The 19,368-nt window shown below is 44.2% G+C and overlaps 1 protein-coding gene across 1 annotated transcript; it reads right to left on the bottom strand.

Moving 5' to 3' along the window:
* Nucleotides 1-445: 445 nt before the first annotated feature.
* Nucleotides 446-2,856, bottom strand: LOC121575904 (ly6/PLAUR domain-containing protein 1-like). The gene is made up of 3 exons (XM_041889198.1): nt 2,488-2,856; nt 1,237-1,374; nt 446-1,110 (listed from the first exon to the last, which is right to left on the bottom strand). The coding sequence occupies exons 1-3, from the start codon at nt 2,537-2,539 to the stop codon at nt 881-883; spliced, it is 420 nt and encodes a 139-aa protein (XP_041745132.1). The 5' UTR covers nt 2,540-2,856; the 3' UTR covers nt 446-880.
* Nucleotides 2,857-19,368: the final 16,512 nt, after the last annotated feature.

Below are 19,368 nucleotides of genomic sequence, written 5' to 3'. Positions count from 1 at the left end.
AGACTTATGCTCATGTTTTAATAACTGGTTGCAAAGTAGCACATACATCCCTATGGGGATTTTTAACAGGGCTTAGATCACTTCTATCTGACAGTGTACAAAACATTAGGAACACCTGCTCTTTCCATGACAGACTGACCAGGTGAATGCTTATTGATGTCACCTGTTAAATCCACTTCAATCAGTGTAGATGAAGGGGAGGAGACAGGTTAAAGGATTTTTAGGCCTTGAGACATGGATTGTGTATGTGTGCCATTCAGAGGGTGAATGGGCAAGACAAATGATTTAAGTGCCTTTGAACAGGGTATGCAAGCTGCTGGGTTTTTCACGCTCAACAGTTTCCTGTGTGTATCAAGAATGGTACACCACCCAAAGGACATCCAGCCAACTTGACACAACTGTGAGAATCATTGGCATCAACATGGGCCAGCAGCCATGTGGAACACTTTCGACACCTTGAGTCCATGCCCTGACGAATTGAGGCTGTAATAAGGAAAGTGTTCCTAATGTTTTGTACACCAAGTGTGTGTCATCCTAACCGTGAACATAGGGTACATTCAGTACTATACACTCATCAGTCATCTCTGGGATACAAACACTAGTTCTTTGATTTGGCGCAGCCTGCAATAATGATATTAAAATGTAATCTCCCTATGCGAATACTTAATTTACTATGGAGGCAACATTTTATTTTTATAAACTTTTGGGTCAATTCTCATTCACTGCCTACATTTCTCATGAATTTGTCACTCCCGTCCGTCAATGGACCAGTATGGGTCAGTCAGCTCTGTTGCCTTGATAGATTGCAGAATCTCTGTCCACAGTCATCTCTCAGGACAGTGTTTACTCCAACACCAGGCACCTCCACACCTGAGAACCTTCAGTCCAGTGTTGCCATGGAAACAGTGATGATGAGGAGGGTAGTGGGGCTGGTGGGAGGATGGCTGGGGGCCAGGGAGATCCTAGGGGGGCGGGGTCCGTTGCAGAGGGGGGTGTTACAGCAGCTAATACAGACAGAGCCCACCCGGCCCGGGACACAGAAAGACTGATACCCTGCTGACACAATCAGACAGGTGGAGAAAGAGGCACAAGCCTTCCTGTAAATCACACCTAGGGAGAGAGAGAAGACAAAGCCTTGACCAAAAAGTACACATGTCAAAGGGTGCACATTTTCGATCTTGTAAAAAAAAAAGTTATTTACTATTAACCTACTAGAATAAATTCAGCAAGGCTCACCATTTTCATCCACAATCACCTCCTTCTGACAGGCATTCTGGATGTTTGCTGTGCAGTTGACAATGAACTTTGGAGCTGAACAGTCATTGTCCAACAGTGTCTCTTCACAGTGGTAACACTGCATCTGAAAAGGCCAGACTGAAACGCGCACACACACACTAATTGTGATGCCTAAAATACATGGAAGGAAATATCTAGTTACAGTGCACTACATGGAAGCACATGTGTTTCCAAGCAACCTCCATGAAGATAATGCAGAGCAGAAACTCCATAAGAGGGAGCCATTTCCTTCTGTTGATGTCTCTATTCCCTCTCTAATACATAGACAAGTCCATTGTCCAGCGCCCTTTTCAATCAGATTGGACAGTAAAACAGCACAGAGGTTTAAACCCGTTAAAAATGCTATAGCCACTGCTTTTTCAACTACACTGTTAATAATAATGAGGTGTTAAAATTAGTATGACCACTGTCTCAGAAAAAGGAGATCATCAGACGCATGTTTAAGTGTGAAGGCTATCCAATCACTGTCACTTCTGGTGAAATGCCAAATCCCAACAGCTAATATACAGATAATCATTAGTATGAAGAATCCTTGACCCACTCAACCTTGCTGCTTTATTGGTAATCAGTACAGTCACACATTAAAAACATTATAGCAGCACTTTGTAAAACACATCGCTATACATCACTATTTTGAAGAAAATACAATCTGATTACATCCTATGTCCTACTTTATGTCTGCCTGTGTGTCAGGTCATCTACTATAAAATATGAATGCAGTGTGGCCAAACATTATTATTGCATTAGCCATAGTTCAAACAAAAATATAAACTTGTCTAACTATAAGGGTGTTGGAGCAGAAATTATTAATGCGTCTGTCTGAATGACAGATTGACCATTTTAATAATGTTCACTGACTGGTATTATGATTACGACAGGTAGGCTCAGACTCCGAAGGTAAAACAAGTTAAATCATTCATTTCTGTCAATGTGTGTAAAGACTACATTTAAAGCGATTGCATTCATATTTGCATCATTTTAGAACATAATGTATACATTATATTAGAATAGAGGCTTAGCTTCTCAAAAATATCTTGTTTTATTCTAAAATGTAGCCTATAGGCTTTAAATTGAGAGATTTTGGGGCAACGAGACAATAATTAAGAAATTATTACTCGGGATTGCAAATGTTATACATAATATAAATAAACCTACACTGACTTTTACAAAAGAGAAACAGTAGTTATGTACCTGAGCAAAGGACGCATCCACACAGAGAAGCGAGGAGAACAAACGATTGCATCGTCAAACTCCATCAGGTTACTTTGTCTCCCAAAAAAACATTACACAGTTGTAAGGTCAGCCACAACTTGAATCCACTTCTGATTAAGTATGAGCAGTAATATCACCAGTAAGCATCCAGTGTTACGCCTAAATTGGTTCCGAGGGTCTTGCGTCTCCTAATTTTGAGTGCGCTGTTTGGCAAGCGTCACAGACTCAATCTCAATCTGACGCCTCGATCACACCGACAGTATTTTTGCGCCAAAAACCCATCATCTGAATGTGTGCAACATTCACCTTCTGCTACCATTTCTGTCAAGCCTTCTACACATACAGTTTGATGCATATTCGATAAATCCAATGTATGTGCCACACAGAACGCACTGCAATGCAATGCTGCAAGGCAAACACAGCGTTCCATTGGAAATTAATGTACATACTTCTGGTGTACCAAAACGCAGAAACACTGTTGGTGTGATCGAGGCTTCAGAGTTCTGTAACGTGCTCCGGTTCAGTGGTTTCAGATAAACAACAAATGCTAGAACATTTCTCAATAGCAGAAAATGAGGAAATGTCTGTATAACTCGAATTCATCAATACACAGTTCATCCCTACAAAATGAATCCCTATTCAGTGTGACTACCCTAGTCTTTACCACAACCCTTACCCTATCGGTTCATATCCCAGCCCAGCAGCAGCAGCTCCACATCCTGGTTCAACCCGAACCTTAACCCTAGCTTCATGCCCACATCCCGGTTCAACCCTAAACGCTCAAAATAAGTGCTTGTTAGTACCCCAAAAAAAGGATTCTTCATTTTGTCCATGTAGGGCAGGGTTCTTCAATTCCGGTCCTGGAGGGCCGAAACACTTCTGTTTTTTATTTCTACCTGGTAGTTAATTGCACTCACCTGGTGTCCCAGGTCTGAATTAGCCCCTGATTAGAAGGAGAGGATGAAAAACAGAGGTGTTTCGGCCCTCCAGGACCGGAATTGAAGAACCCTGATGTAGGGGAACCCTTTTTTGTGCTGTGGAGAACCTTTATCAGTTCTTTGAATAAACCTTTGTTTAGCCATGTGTATGGTTCGTCATTAAACTGTTAGAACCAGAGCCGACTGGGCACAAACTAGTTGAATAAACGTTGTTTCAATGTAATTTTTCAACATATTGTGAAGTTGAATATACGTGGAAAATACATTGGATTTGAAAATACATGATTATGTGATCTCTAACCAGGTTTCCATCCAACCTTTTTATGCTAAAGTATGTTGGATAAAAAATGTCATGCCAGGTCTGATGAAAACAGCAAATTTATCGGTAATCTTTCAGAATGTCGACAAAACAAAATACACTAGAGAAGGTGTGCCTTTGTGCCTGACAAATTAATTATGCGAGAAATGGCGGTGGACTTTATGCACAAATATCGATATAAGCATCATATAGTGACGGCTCTTTCATCGATGCGATTCGATTCCCGACGTTCACCAAAAATATATGTTCAATAAGAGCCGTTCGTTCGCGAAGGACCCATCACTAACGTAGGCTACCGAATAAAAAATACAAGTTAAATGGGTTTCCATCGCTCCCTGATTTGCATACTGCTACTACTGCTTTTTGAGCTAAAACAATGTTTTTCTGCAGATAAGTTACAAAATAATGATCTAAAGTCAGGGGTCTCCAACCCTGTTCCTGAAGAGCTACTATCCTGTAGGCTTTCATTCCAACCCTAATCTATTGCACCTGATTCTAATAATTTGCTGGTTTATTAAGATGAATCAGGTTTGTTACAACTGGGGTTCGAGTAAAAACCTACAGGAGGGTAGCTTTTTAGGAACAGGGTTGGAGAGCCTTGCTCTTAAGAGGGTGAATCCTCACTGAATAAACAATAAATAGCGGGGAGAGCGCCTCAATCTGGTCCACGGTGATTTTTTCCGTTTGTAAAAAAACGTACTTTTTTTGCAGGTCATTTAATAATCTGGCTAGGTAAAAATGTATTTGAACGCACATTTCACGATCTGACATAGGCCTAAATGGTAGCCTACCTTTTGGGCTTAACATTGGAGATATGCAATTCTTTTCACAGTTCTAGGTCGTTTTTTAAGCATTTTGAACAAAGAGCCGTTTGGGAGCCAAATTAGCAGGCTCTTTTACGTGAACAGAGCCTAATGAGCCAGCTCAAAGAAAAGACTCGGAATGCCCATCACTAGCCTACATGGGAATTTAACCACAGAAGTTTTTATGTGCACTACGTCATCACGCACAGCATTTAACCCGCAACAAGTCAATTTGATGTAAACACATCTGGTGGGAAAATGCGGATTTTTAGAATATTCAAATTAAAATCTGTCACCAATTGGATGGAAACCTAGCTATTCTAATGAATTTTCAACATAGACAAACCTTGCATAAAATATGTTGAATTTGTACATTTGAAACAATGTCAGATCTTCAACATTATACCCACTATCAGAAAAAAATACTATAGGATGGGCAGCACCTCGTACTGGTACAGGGTTTTAACCAAGCCCAGTCCTGCTTAGATTTGATATTTATCACTGACTACTACCAATGTGCTATTGTGAGAATGATTATTGAGCAATCTATTAATAGCTAAATACACTGCTCAAAAAAATAAAGGGAACACTTAAACAACACAATGTAACTCCAAGTCAATCACACTTCTGTGAAATCAAACTGTCCACTTAGGAAGCAACACTGATTGACAATACATTTCACATGCTGTTGTGCAAATGGAATAGACAACAGGTGGAAATTATAGGCAAATAGCAAGACACCCCCAATAAAGGACTGGTTTTGCAGGTGGTGACCACAGACCACTTCTCAGCTCCTATGCTTCCGGGCTGATGTTTTGGTCACTTTTGAATGCTGGCGGTGCTTTCACTCTAGTGGTAGCATGAGACGGAGTCTACAACCCACACAAGTGGCTCAGGTAGTGCAGCTCACCCAGGATGGCACATCAATGCAAGCTGTGGCAAGAAGGTTTGCTGTGTCTGTCAGCGTAGTGTCCAGAGCATGGAGGCGCTACCAGGAGACAGGCCAGTACATCAGGAGACGTGGATGAGGCCGTAGGAGGGCAACAACCCAGCAGCAGGACCGCTACCTCCGCCTTTGTGCAAGGAGGAGCACTGCCAGAGCCCTGCAAAATGACCTCCAGCAGGCCACAAATGTGCATGTGTCTGCTCAAACGGTCAGAAACAGACTCCATGAGGGTGGTATGAGGGCCCGACGTCCACAGGTGGGGGTTGTGCTTACAGCCCAACACCGTGCAGGATGTTTGGCATTTGCCAGAGAACACCAAGATTGGCAAATTCGCCACTGGCGCCCTGTGCTCTTCACAGATGAAAGCAGGTTCACACTGAGCACATGTGACAGACGTGACAGAGTCCGGAGACGCCGTGGAGAACGTTCTGCTGCCTGCAACATCCTCCAGCATGACCGGTTTGGCGGTGAGTCAGTCATGGTGTGGGGTGGCATTTCTTTGGGGGGCCACACAGCCCTCCATGTGCTCGCCAGAGGTAGCCTGACTGCCATTAGGTACCGAGATGAGATCCTCAGACCCCTTGTGAGACCATATGCTGGTGCGGTTGGCCCTGGGTTCCTCCTAATGCAAGACAATGCTAGACCTCATGTGGCTGGAGTGTGTCAGCAGTTCCTGCAAGAGGAAGGCATTGATGCTATGGACTGGCCCGCCCGTTCCCCAGACCTGAATCCAATTGAGCACATCTGGAACATCATGTCTCGCTCCATCCACCAACGCCACGTTGCACCACAGACTGTCCAGGAGTTGGCGGATTATTTAGTCCAGGTCTGGGAGGAGATCCCTCAGGAGACCATCCGCCACCTCATCAGGAGCATGCCCAGGCGTTGTAGGGAGGTCATACAGGCACGTGGAGGCCACACACACTACGGAGCCTCATTTTGACTTGTTTTAAGGACATTACATCAAAGTTGGATCAGCCTGTAGTGTGGTTTTCCACTTTAATTTTGAGAGTGACTCCAAATCCAGACCTCCATGGGTTGATACATTTGATTTCCATTGATAATTTTTGTGTGATTTTGTTGTCAGCACATTCAACTATGTAAAGAAAAAAGTATTTAATAAGATTATTTCATTCATTCAGATCTAGGATGTGTTGTTTAAGTGTTCCCTTTATTTTTTTGAGCAGTGTATATTCAATGTTACTGTCGAAATCCTTCTAAAGGGTGGGTTTAACCGAGCAAATGAAAAGTAACCATACTTTGTAAGTCACATATCATCAATACAACCATTTAGACCTATATAGCATTTGCAAAGTCATCAACAGCTTTTGTTGCAATTTAACCCAGGGTTCAACAAAAACATAGGCAATACATATACAGTACCAGTCAAAAGTTTGGACACACCTACTCATTCCAGGGTGTTTCTTTATTTGTACTATGTTCTACATTGTAGAATAATAGTGAAGACATCAAATCTATGAAATAACACATATGGAATCATGTAATAACCAAAAAAGTGTTAAACAAATAAAAATATATTTTATATTTGCGATTCTTCAAAGTAGCCACCCTTTGCCTTGATGACAGCTTTGCACACTCTTGGCATTCTCTCAACCAGCTTCATGAGGAATGCTTCTCCAACAGTCTTGAAGGAGTTCCCACATATGCTGAGCACTTGTTGGCTGGTTTTCCTTCACTCTGCGGTCCAACTCATCCCAAACCATCTCAATTGGGTTGAGGTTGGGTGATTGTGGAGGCCAGGTCATCTGATGTAGCACTCCATCACTCTCCTTCTTGGTCAAATAGCTCTTACACAGCCTGGGAGGTGTGTGTTTTGAGTCATTGTCCTGTTGAAAAACAAATGACAGTCCCACTAAGCGCAAACCAGATGGGATGGCGTATCGCTGCAGAATGCTGTGGTAGCCATGCTGGTTTAGTGTGCCTTGAATTCTAAATAAATCACAGACAGTGTCCCTAGCAAAGCACCCCCACACCTCCTCCTCCATGCCTCCTACTCTGCACCTCACAAAGACACGGGGGTTGGAACCAAAAATCTCAAATTTCAAATTTCCACCAGTCTAATGTCCATTTCTCGTGTTTCTTGGCAAGTCTCTTCTTATTGGTGTCCTTTAGTAGTGGTTTCTTTGCAGCAATTCGACCATGAAGGCCTGATTCATGCAGTCTCCTCTGAACAGTTGATGTTGAGATGTGTCTGTTACTTGAACTCTGTGAAGCATTTATTTGGGCTGCAATTTCTGAGTCTGGTAACTCTAATGAACTTATCCTCTGCAGCAGAGGTAACTCTGGGTCTTCCTTTGCTATGGTGGTCCTCATGAGAGCCAGTTTCATCATAGTGCTTGATGGTTTTTGCGACTGCACTTGAAGAAACTTTCAAAGTTCTTGAAATTTTCCGGATTGACTGACCTTCATGTCTTAAAGTAATGATGAACTGTCGTTTCTCTTTGCTTATTTGAGCTGTTCTTGCCATATAAAATATATTTAGATTTGTTTAACACTTTTTTGGTTACTACATGATTCCATATGTTTTATTTCATAGTTCTGATGTCTTCACTATTATTCTACAATGTAGAAAATAGTACAAATAAAGAAAAACCCTGGAATGAGTAGGTGTGTCCAAACTTTTGACTGGTACTGTAGGCCTAGGGTTTCAAGCTTTGGTTGATTTCAAATGTAATCTTTAAGTTAATCATTAATACGTTGGATTCACAACTCCATCCCAACCAAACATCTAAGCTATAGGACTAAATCAAATCCAACTTTATTCAAAGTGCATTTAAAGTTAGATTAGATTTAGTCCTATTCTCTAACGTTGATTATTGGTTGAGATGGAGAAGTAATAATAATAATAATAATAATAATAATAATAATAATAATAATATGCCATTTAGCAGACGCTTTTATCCAAAGCGACTTACAGTCATGTGTGCATAAATTTTTACGTATGGGTGGTCCCGGGAAGTGAATCCAACATATCAACTATTAATTTGTAGACAAACTGGAATAAAAAACAGACTAAGTCAGATGTTGATATTTGGTTGCACTGACAACCAAACACAATTCAATATCACTTTTGCAATACAGTTATTGGCCTATTAACTTGCCGACAAGTTAACAAATGATATGTTGGATTCACGTCTTCAACTAAACCAAAAACAAAAGTTAAAGAATATATGTTGGATTCACATCTCCAACTAAACCAAAAATAAAAGTTAAAGAATAGGATTAAGCCAGTGGCTCAGATGAAACTATCGAAGCATTAGATATCCTTTAAATGTTGATACGTGGTTGTGTTGGCAACCAAACAAACTCAATATTACTTTTGTAATACAGTAATTAGCAGTAATAAGTTACGGCTATCTTATCAACTAATGTAACAGTATTTATTCAACTTTAAATGAGTAACACATCCATGGCCACATTTTGAAGTTAGCCTACTGTAACTATAAATGTCTTATGTAATCATAGAATGCGTGTATTGTTCAAGATAGCATGCAAAGGTCGCAGGTCTGTGGATATCTTCACAATTGCTTTAATTATCTGTGCAGAATCTCGAACAGCTTTGCTTACTTGCACCATGTACTTTTCAAGTAATCCAGGTAATTTGATGAAGCACAGTGATAACACATTAAAGTGTTGTATAAATACAAATTAAATAGTGTATTCCCATTTGAACTTTGTTGTGCTTTTAAATGGTTGAACGTCCAGTGATAACACATTTAGATGGCAACTTAACCAAAACTCAGACATTGTTTTTCCATTGGAATTTGGTTGTGCTTTTAGATGGTTGAAAGCATAGTGATAACAGATTGGGAATTCAACAAACCTCTGACTGTTTTTTTTTTTTAATAGGTGAATAAAGGTTGAAATTTCATTGATCAGATCAGGCTGACGTGTATGCGGTAACGAAGTCAAGCGCAGGACACCGAGCTACTGGCAGACGTACTTTACTGAACACAGTATAGAAAGTACAAAATCTAAATACCTCCTAACAGGGAGGAAACAATACTAGCACACAACAGCTTGCCGACCTCACGAAAAACAATCACACACACAATAAACTATGAGAGACAGGGGTATTTAAAGGAAATACAACGCAACATAATAGGAAACAGGTGTAAACAATAAAGACCAAACAAGACAAACACCGAAACATAGATCGGTAGCAGCTAGTACTCCGGGGACGACGAACGCCAAAGCCTGCCCGAGCAAGGAGGAGGAGCAGCCTCGGCTGAATCCATGACAGTACCCCCCCTTGACCCCGGCCTCGGGGACGGCCAGGAGGACGCGGAGCAGGGCGAGTCGGATGACTCCGGTGGAAATCTAGGATCTAGGAATCCCTCAACATGGAGGGATCTAGGACGTCCCTCCTAGGGACCCAGCACCGTTCCTCTCCTCCGGACCGTACCCCTCCCACTCCACGAGATACTGCAGGCCCCCCATCCGACGCCTCGAATCCAAGATGGAACGGACTGAGTACGCCGGAGCCCCCTCGATGTCTAGTGGGGGCGGAGGAACCTCTCGTACCTCACTCTCCTGGAGTGGACCAACTACTACCGGCCTGAGGAGAGACACATGGAACGAGGTGTTAATGCGGTAATTAATGGGCAGTTGTAACCTATAACATACCTCGTTCAATCTCCTCAGGACTTTAAATGGCCCCACAAACCGCCGACCCAGCTTCCGGCAGGGCAGGCGAAGGGGCAGTTTTCGGTTCGAGAGCCAGACCCGATCTCCCGGTGCATACACCGGAGCCTCACTGCGGTGGCGCTCGGCGCTCGCCTTTTGCCGCCTGATAGCCCGTTGCAGATGGACATGCGCAGCGTTCCAGGTTTCTTCCGAGCGCCGAAACCACTCATCCACCGCAGGGGCTTCAATTTGGCTCTGATGCCAAGGTGCCAGGATCGGCTGATAACCTAGCACACACTGAAAAGGCGTAAGGTTAGTGGAGGAGTGGCGGAGTGAGTTTTGGGCTATCTCTGCCCAGGGGATATATCCCGACCACTCCCCCTGCCGGTCCTGGCAATAGGACCTCAGAAACCTACCCACATCTTGGTTCACTCTCTCCACCTGCCCATTACTCTCGGGGTGAAAACCTGAGGTAAGGCTAATCGAGACCCCCAGACGTTCCATAAACGCCCTCCAGACTCTAGAGGTGAACTGGGGACCCCGATCAGACACTATATCCTCAGGTACCCCGTAGTGCCGGAAGACGTGTGTAAACAGGGCATCAGCAGTTTGTAGGGCTGTAGGGAGACCTGGCATAGGAATGACACGGCAGGCCTTCGAAAACCGATCCACAACGACCAAGATCGTCGTGTTCCCCTGGGAGGGGGGCAGGTCCGTGACAAAATCCACCAATAGGTGAGACCACGGCCGTTGTGGAACGGGTAGGGGTTGTAACTTCCCTCTGGGCAGGTGTCTAGGCGCCTTACACTGGGCGCACACCGAGCAGGAGGAAACATAAACCCTCACGTCCTTAGCTAAAGTGGGCCACCAGTACTTCCCACTAAGGCAGTGCACTGTCCGACCAATACCAGGATGACATGTGAGGCCAATATTTGAATCGATCACTAACCTCGAGCGGCACGTACTTCCGACCCTCTGGACACTGTTGGGGAGTAGGATCGGTACGCAACGCCCGCTCGATGTCCGCATCAACCTCCCACACCACCGGTGCCACCAGACAAGACTCCGGAAGTATGGGAGTGGGCTCAATGGACCTCTCCTCTGTATCATATAGTCGGGACAGGGCGTCTGCCTTAGCGTTCTGTGACCCTGGTCTATAGGTGAGCTTAAATACAAATCGGGTAAAAGAACATAGCCCACCTTGCCTGCCTCCTCGCCGCCCGGATGTACTCCAGGTTACGATGGTCAGTCAAAATGAGAAAAGGGTGTTTAGCCCCCTCAAGCCAATGCCTCCACACCTTCAGGGATTGAACCACAGCTAACAGCTCCCTGTCCCCCACATCATAATTGCGCTCCGCCGGACTGAGCTTCTTAGAAAAGAAAGCACAGGGGCGGAGTTTTGGTGGCGTACCCGAGCGCTGAGACAGTACAGCACCGATCCCAGCCTCGGACGCATCCACTTCAACTTGGAACGCCAAAGAGGGATCCGGATGTGCCAGCACCGGAGCCGAGGTAAACAGGTCCTTCAGATGTCTAAAAGCCCTGTCCGCCTCAGCCGACCACTGCAGACGTACCGGATCCCCCTTTAGCAGGGAGGTAATGGGAGCTGCTACCTGTCCAAAGCCCCGGATAAACCTCTGGTTGTAATTGGCAAAACCCAAGAACCGCTGCACTTCGTTCACCGTGGTGGGAGTCTGCCAATTACGCACGGCAGAAACGCGGTCAATCTCCATCTCCACCCCTGACGTGGACAACCGGTGTCCCAGGAAGGAGATGGACTCCTGGAAGAACAGACATTTCTCCGCCTTCACATACAGGTCATGCTCCAACAGTCTACCAAGCACCCGTCGAACCAGGGACACATGCTTGGCTCGCGTAGCGGAGTATATTAGAATGTCATCAATATACACCACTACACCCTGTCCATGCAAGTCCCGGAAAATCTCGTCCACAAACGATTGGAAGACTGAAGGAGCATTCATTAAACCGTATGGCATGACGAGGTACTCATAGTGACCCGAGGTGGTACTGAATGCTGTCTTCCACTCATCTCCCTCCCTAATGCGCACCAGATTGTACGCGCTCCTGAGATCCAATTTTGTGAAGAATCGCGCCCCGTGTAATGACTCCGTCATACTAGCAATCAGAGGGAGAGGATAGCTGTATTTGATTGTGATCTGATTGAGACCACGGTAATCAATACACGGGCGTAAACCCCCATCCTTCTTCTTCACAAAAAAGAAACTCGATGACGCAGGGGAAGTGGACGGCCGTATGTATCCCTGTCTCAGAGATTCGGTGACATATGTCTCCATAGCCGCCATCTCCTCCTGAGACAGAGGATACACATGACTACGAGGAAGCGCAGCGCCTACTTGGAGGTCTATCGCACAATCCCCCTGTCGATGAGGTGGTAATTGAGTCGCCTTCTTTTTACAGAAGGCGAGTGCCAAATCGGCATATTCAGGTGGAATGTGCATGGTGGGAACTTGGTTCGGACTTTCCACCGTCGTTGCCCTACGAAAACACCTACACACCGCCCGAAACACTGATCAGACCACCCCTTGAGAGTCCTCTGTTGCCATGAAATGTTGGGGTCATGTTAACCAGCGAAGCCCCAACACCAGGGGAAATGCAGGAGAATCAATCAAATTAAAACGAATTATCTACTCATGACCCTCCTGCGTTTTCATCCTGAGAGGCGCTGTGACTTCCCTAATCAATCCTGACCCCAAAGGGCGGCTGGATGGGGAAGGGCACATCAACTGGTACAATAGGAATCCCTAACTTATAGGTGAACTGGCGATCAATAAAATTCCCAGCTGCGCCTGAATCTACTTGCGCCTTATGCTGGGAATGAGGAGAAACCTCGGGAAACACCACTTTAATACACATATGCGCAACAGAGAGCTCTGGGTGAGTTGGGTGCCTACTCACCTGGAATGACTCATCAGTGCGCTGCCTACTGCCTCGATTCCTAGGAGACCCTCCCCAGCACCGACCAGCAGTGTGTCCTCTGCGGCCACAGTTGGTGCAGGGGACGGCCTCTCTCCTGGTCTCTCTCCTGGTCTCCCTAGCTCCAGCACCTCCGAGCTCCATAGGGGTCGGCTCGGAAGTGCTGGGGGATGGAATGGACGGCCCTGAATCCGGACGTCCGCGGGTAGCCAACAGGGTATCCAGGTGAATTGACATGTCCACCAGTTGATCGAAGCTGAGGTTGGTGTCCCTACAGGCCAATTCCCGACGCACGTCCTCCCTCAGGCTACATCTGTAGTGGTCGATGAGGGCCCTCTCATTCCATCCCGCGTTGCCAGCCAGCGTCCGGAAATCCAGTGTGAACTCCTGTGCGCTCCTCCTCCCCTGTCTGAGGTGGAATAGACGCTCACCCGCCGCTTTACCCGCTGGTGGATGATCGAATACTGCCCTGAAGCGGCGGGTGAACTCTGCATAGTTGACAGTAGCGGCGTCTATTCCCCCCCACTCGGCGTTGGCCCACTCCAGTGCCTTGCTGGACAGACAGGAGATGAGGGCGGACACGCTCTCGTATACCAAGGGCACCGGGTGGATAGTTGCCAGGTAGAGTTCAACCTGGAGCAGGAAACCCTGACACCCGGCAGCTGTGCCATCATAAGCCCTTGGGAGCGAGAGCCGAATCCCACTGGACCCCGGAGGTGAAGCGATGGGCATCGCCGATGGTGGTGGTATCGTCGGAGAAGGTGTAGGCAGACCCCCTCTTTCCCATCGCTCCATAGTGCTCACCACCCATTCCATGGCGGTGCCGAGAGCCTGGATCATGGCCGCTTGTTGTTCGATGCGTTCCTCCATTGATCCAGCTGGCACCGCCGCTCCTGCTGACTCCATGTGTGGTGTGTGATTCTGTCAGGCTGACGTGTATGCGGTAACGAAGTCAAGCGCAGGACACCGAGCTACTGGCAGACGTACTTTACTGAACACAGTATAGAAAGTACAAAACCAAAATACCTCCTAACAGGGAGGAAACAATACTAGCACACAACAGCTTGCCGACCTCACGAAAAACAATCACACACAATAAACTATGAGAGACTGGTATTTAAAGGGAATACAATGCAACATAATAGGAAACAGGTGTAAACAATAAAGACCAAACAAGACAAACACCGAAACATAGATCGGTAGCAGCTAGTACTCCGGGGACGACGAACGCCAAAGCCTGCCCGAGCAAGGAGGAGGAGCAGCCTCGGCTGAATCCGTGACAGATCAACATCTCTACCAAATATTACCCACATTTCTGTGTTGAAATTACATGACATGCCCAGTGGGAGGGTTCTTCATTACACTTGTTAATTTCCCTGCGACTGGTTGGAGTGAGTTACTGTATTTTTAGATCTGAATTAAGGTATTAATGCTGAAAGGGACAGTGTGCTGCTGTATTCTGATTACTTGGGAGTCAACGTCACTTGGGATTTGAACACACAACCTCTCGGTTGCCCGCGACCTGAATTTCCTGCTACGCCACTGTGTCTGTGGGTATAATAGAGATTAGAACCAATAGACATTCTGTCATTTGTTCCAATGGGGGAACCCTTTCTGCTGCCATGGAGAACCCTTAGATTTTTTAGAACCCTCTCATGAAGAACACTCTTGTTCCAGGTAGAACCAATGGCCTATTCTACAGTTATACTTATAGGATACTTCAGGATGCGCTTATGGCATGCAAAATGTAGTATAATGGTACATTTTTCGACCCGATATATTCAATATAAAAGGTACAATCATTACTGCACTTTGAAATGTAGGTGGGGTGGCTCATTAACATATTTGGGGACATGGTCTAAAATGTTGTATTTGTGCCAACCGTTAGTGGAAGTGTTGTACCAGTTTAAGTGGTTTTATCATTATGCTGATGGAGGTTGAGCACATCATTTGTCCACTCCCAATGCTACAATCTATGTAAGAGCTTGTGACAATCAACAAATGTGCATTCTCCAGTAACTTAATGGCAGTTGGTCACCAGGAAGTTCACATTTATTTTTTCAATAATATACTGTCAGCTTGCTGGCAGGAAGGCCAAGTAGGGCTGACCACATTTAGTCAACTGGTTGATTGTTTGGTTGATAGGATTTTGGTCGACCAAGATTTCTTTAGTCGAGCAGTGGCAAATATATTTAAAATAAATTATGGTACGAGACACCTGTCTGATTCACGCCTGTCTGAGTGGACTAATCCATTGGGAGGCCGCAGGGATGGCACACCAGTAGTACATTTACCATTAATTCCCATAATTTCTAATCTACAATGTTTGTTTGGTTACGGTAATTTCTGTTAATGCATTCAATATATTATTATTACAGTCTTACCGTGGTCATTGTAGGAGTGGACACGTTGTTTACAGAGCATGCAACCTAGGCTACACTTGTGAGAAAAAAGTTTGTTTATTTCATTCCATTTACGAGTTGTCAATTTATTGCATTTTGTTTGGAGCGCTCCTGTCAATCTTGAGTAAGGACATGCACCTGATTACGCATGTAGAAGTAGGACTAGTCTACCTGGCCTGTGTGCCTATAAATGTCCCCATTTGGGGATCTGATACTATTTCTGATTGTCTTAACTCATCATCACTGTGGAGCTTCTCAAAGTATGTTTACTTGCTGTTTGAAGCAAAGAAAAACAAAGTCTGTTTTTACATCCATTGAGAATGACAATAGTTCCTCAAAGTAATCTTTCCAGCTCTCTCCCTTTCGATTACCACTCAGCATGAAATGGGGAAAAAAATGGCATGCTCTGATCCGGTGGAAACATAAAAATAGGCCTACCTGATTACTTCTTATCCCTTGCGGAAATAGCCTACAGCAGTGTCTGTCCCGAGCTCACTGGCGCTGGGAACTGAGAGCCCAGAATATTTTATACAATGTTGCAAGTTTGCTAGCATGAGCTTCTGGCCTGACCAAGTTAATACAATAGTTTATACAATGTTTCAAGTTCCTTGAAGACAGGCCATGCGTAGCCAATGTGATTTATAGGATATTTATTTTTTATCAGGATATGTTCTACCTGTGGGCTGCAATGTTTTTAATTGTTGGCTTTATGTAGGTTATTTTTACATATTGGCAATGGCAATAGAAGTTACTTTTAGATTTGTATAATTTTCATTTAGATATAATTTTTATTAACCACATGACATTGATTTTGAGATATGGTGACTTTATTATAAATTAAACTGTTCCACGAAAGTGTGCATATGAAAACCATAACTGGCACGCAGATCAGTCGAAATGGTACTATAACTTGTCGCCCCAAATTAAAAAGGTTGCCGACCGATGGTGTAGCCTATTATCGCCAACTTCAGGAGCATAATGGCAGAATCTGCGAAGGCCAGCAGCAGCGGGCAGCGGGCGGAAGAGGGTCGGGAGAGGGTCGGGAACAGGTTTTTTTTCTTCTGGTTAGGCTATATTGATCTCTGGCGCCCTCTTTAGTAATTTGTGTCTTCACTTTTAATCGCATTGCTTAAAGCATCAGACAAGCTCAGTAGCCTACATATATTTGATTGTATTCAAACAGGGTGTCTATATATGGAAAAATACACGTTTTAAAATGTCCACCAATCGATTGGTCAAAACAACAGACGACTCTTGGTCGACTAAGATTTTTTTGGGGTCAGGGACAGCAGTAGTCCCAAGTGTGCTCACCACAAAGAATGTATAGTAGTCGTTAACTAATGTTAACCTCTAGGGGATCGGTGTCCCGTATACGGGACGGTTGAGCTAACGTGCGCTGTGATTAGCATGACTGTTGTAAGTAACAGCAAACTTTCCAGGACATGACAAGACATGTCTTATATGGGAAGAAAGCTTAAATTATTGTTAATCTACAGTGGGGAAAAAAAGTATTTAGTCAGCCACCAATTGTGCAAGTTCTCCCACTTAAAAAGATGAGAGAGGCCTGTAATTTTCATCATAGGTACACGTCAACTATGACAGACAAATTGATATTATTTTTTCAAGAAAATCACATTGTAGGATTTTTTATGAATTTATTTGCAAATTATGGTGGAAAATAAGTATTTGGTCACCTACAAACAAGCAAGATTTCTGGCTCTCACAGACGTGTAACTTCTTCTTTAAGAGGCTCCTCTGTCCTCCACTCGTTACCTGTATTAATGGCACATGTTTGAACTTGTTATCAGTATAAAAGACACCTGTCCACAACCTCAAACAGTCACACTCCAAACTCCACTATGGCCAAGACCAAAGAGCTGTCAAAGGACACCAGAAACAAAATTGTAGACCTGCACCAGGCTGGGAAGACTGAATCTGCAATAGGTAAGCAGCTTGGTTTGAAGAAATCAACTGTGGGAGCAATTATTAGGAAATGGAAGACATACAAGACCACTGATAATCTCCCTCGATCTGGGGCTCCACGCAAGATCTCACCCCGTGGGGTCAAAATGATCACAAGAACGGTGAGCAAAAATCCCAGAACTACACGGGGGACCTAGTGAATGACCTGCAGAGAGCTGGGACCAAAGTAACAAAGCCTACCATCAGTAACACACTACGCCGCCAGGGACTCAAATCCTGCAGTGCCAGACGTGTCCCCCTGCTTAAGCCAGTACATGTCCAGGCCCGTCTGAAGTTTGCTAGAGTGCATTTGGATGATCCAGAAGAGGATTGGGGAGAATGTCATATGGTCAGATGAAACCAAAATAAAACTTTTTGGTAAAAACTCAACTCGTCGTGTTTGGAGGACAAAGAATGCTGAGTTGCATCCAAAGAACACCATACCTACTGTGAAGCATGGGGGTGGAAACATCATGCTTTGGGGCTGTTTTTCTGCAAAGGGACCAGGACGACTGATCCGTGTAAAGGAAAGAATGAATGGGGCCATGTATCGTGAGATTTTGAGTGAAAACCTCCTTCCATCAGCAAGGGCATTGAAGATGAAACGTGGCTGGGTCTTTCAGCATGACAATGATCCCAAACACACCGCCCGGGCAACGAAGGAGTGGCTTCGTAAGAAGCATTTCAAGGTCCTGGAGTGACCTAGCCAGTCTCCAGATCTCAACCCCATAGAAAATCTTTGGAGGGAGTTGAAAGTCTGTGTTGCCCAGCGACAGCCCCAAAACATCACTGCTCTAGAGGAGATCTGCATGGAGGAATGGGCCAAAATACCAGCAACAGTGTGTGAAAACCTTGTGAAGACTTACAGAAAACGTTTGACCTGTGTCATTGCCAACAAAGGGTATATAACAAAGTATTGAGAAACTTTTGTTATTGACCAAATACTTATTTTCCACCATAATTTGCAAATAAATTCATTAAAAATCCTACAATGTGATTTTCTGGATTTTCTTTTCTCATTTTGTCTGTCATAGTTGACGTGTACCTATGATGAAAATTACAGGCCTCTCTCATCTTTTTAAGTGGGAGAACTTGCACAATTGGTGGCTGACTAAATACTTTTTTTCCCCACTGTAACTGCAGTGTCCAATTTACAGTAGCTATTACAGTGAAAAAATACCATGCTATTGTTTTAGGAGACTGCACAACAAAAAACGTATCACGGCAACTGGTTTGATACATTCACCTCTGAAGGTAAATAATGTACTTACATTCAGTAATCTTGCTCTGATTTGTCATCCTAAGGGTCCCAGAGATAAAATGTAGCATAGTTTTGTTTGATAAAATCAATTTTTATATTCAAATGTAGGAACTGGGTTCTACAGTTTGAACCCCTGATGTCTATGGCTCCACACCCACCCCGCCCGGCCATCTAGATGTGTGAAAGTTAGTGTATAAGCTAATGATCCATCATGTATGACATTCCTGGGAGTGTGTAAACTTACATTTTGTGTTACCATATAATTTTAGTATGTTCTCTATAGTTATGTACTTGAAAATGTATCAATTGACCTTGATACAAAATAGTCTAGTATTGCAATGCTTCACTGGATCAATCTGAAACTTTGCACACACACTAAATTGCGCCTAAACTGCAATATTATATTGTGGCCTCTCTCTTGCATTTCAAAGATGATGGAACAAAAAAAACCCAGATCTAATGTGTTATATTCTCCTACATTAATTTCACATTTCCACAAACTTCAAGGGGTTTCCTTTCAAATAGTATCAAGAATATGCATATCCTTGCTTCAGGTCCTGAGCTACAGGCAGTTAGATTTGGGTATGTCATTTTAGTTGAAAATTGAAAAAAAGGGTCCGATCCTTA

This window comes from Coregonus clupeaformis, chromosome 10 (genome assembly GCF_020615455.1).
Source record: "Coregonus clupeaformis isolate EN_2021a chromosome 10, ASM2061545v1, whole genome shotgun sequence".
Classification (NCBI taxonomy): domain Eukaryota; kingdom Metazoa; phylum Chordata; class Actinopteri; order Salmoniformes; family Salmonidae; genus Coregonus; species Coregonus clupeaformis.
Note: the sequence above shows the minus strand (reverse complement) of the source record. Positions and strands in the feature narration are given on the sequence as shown.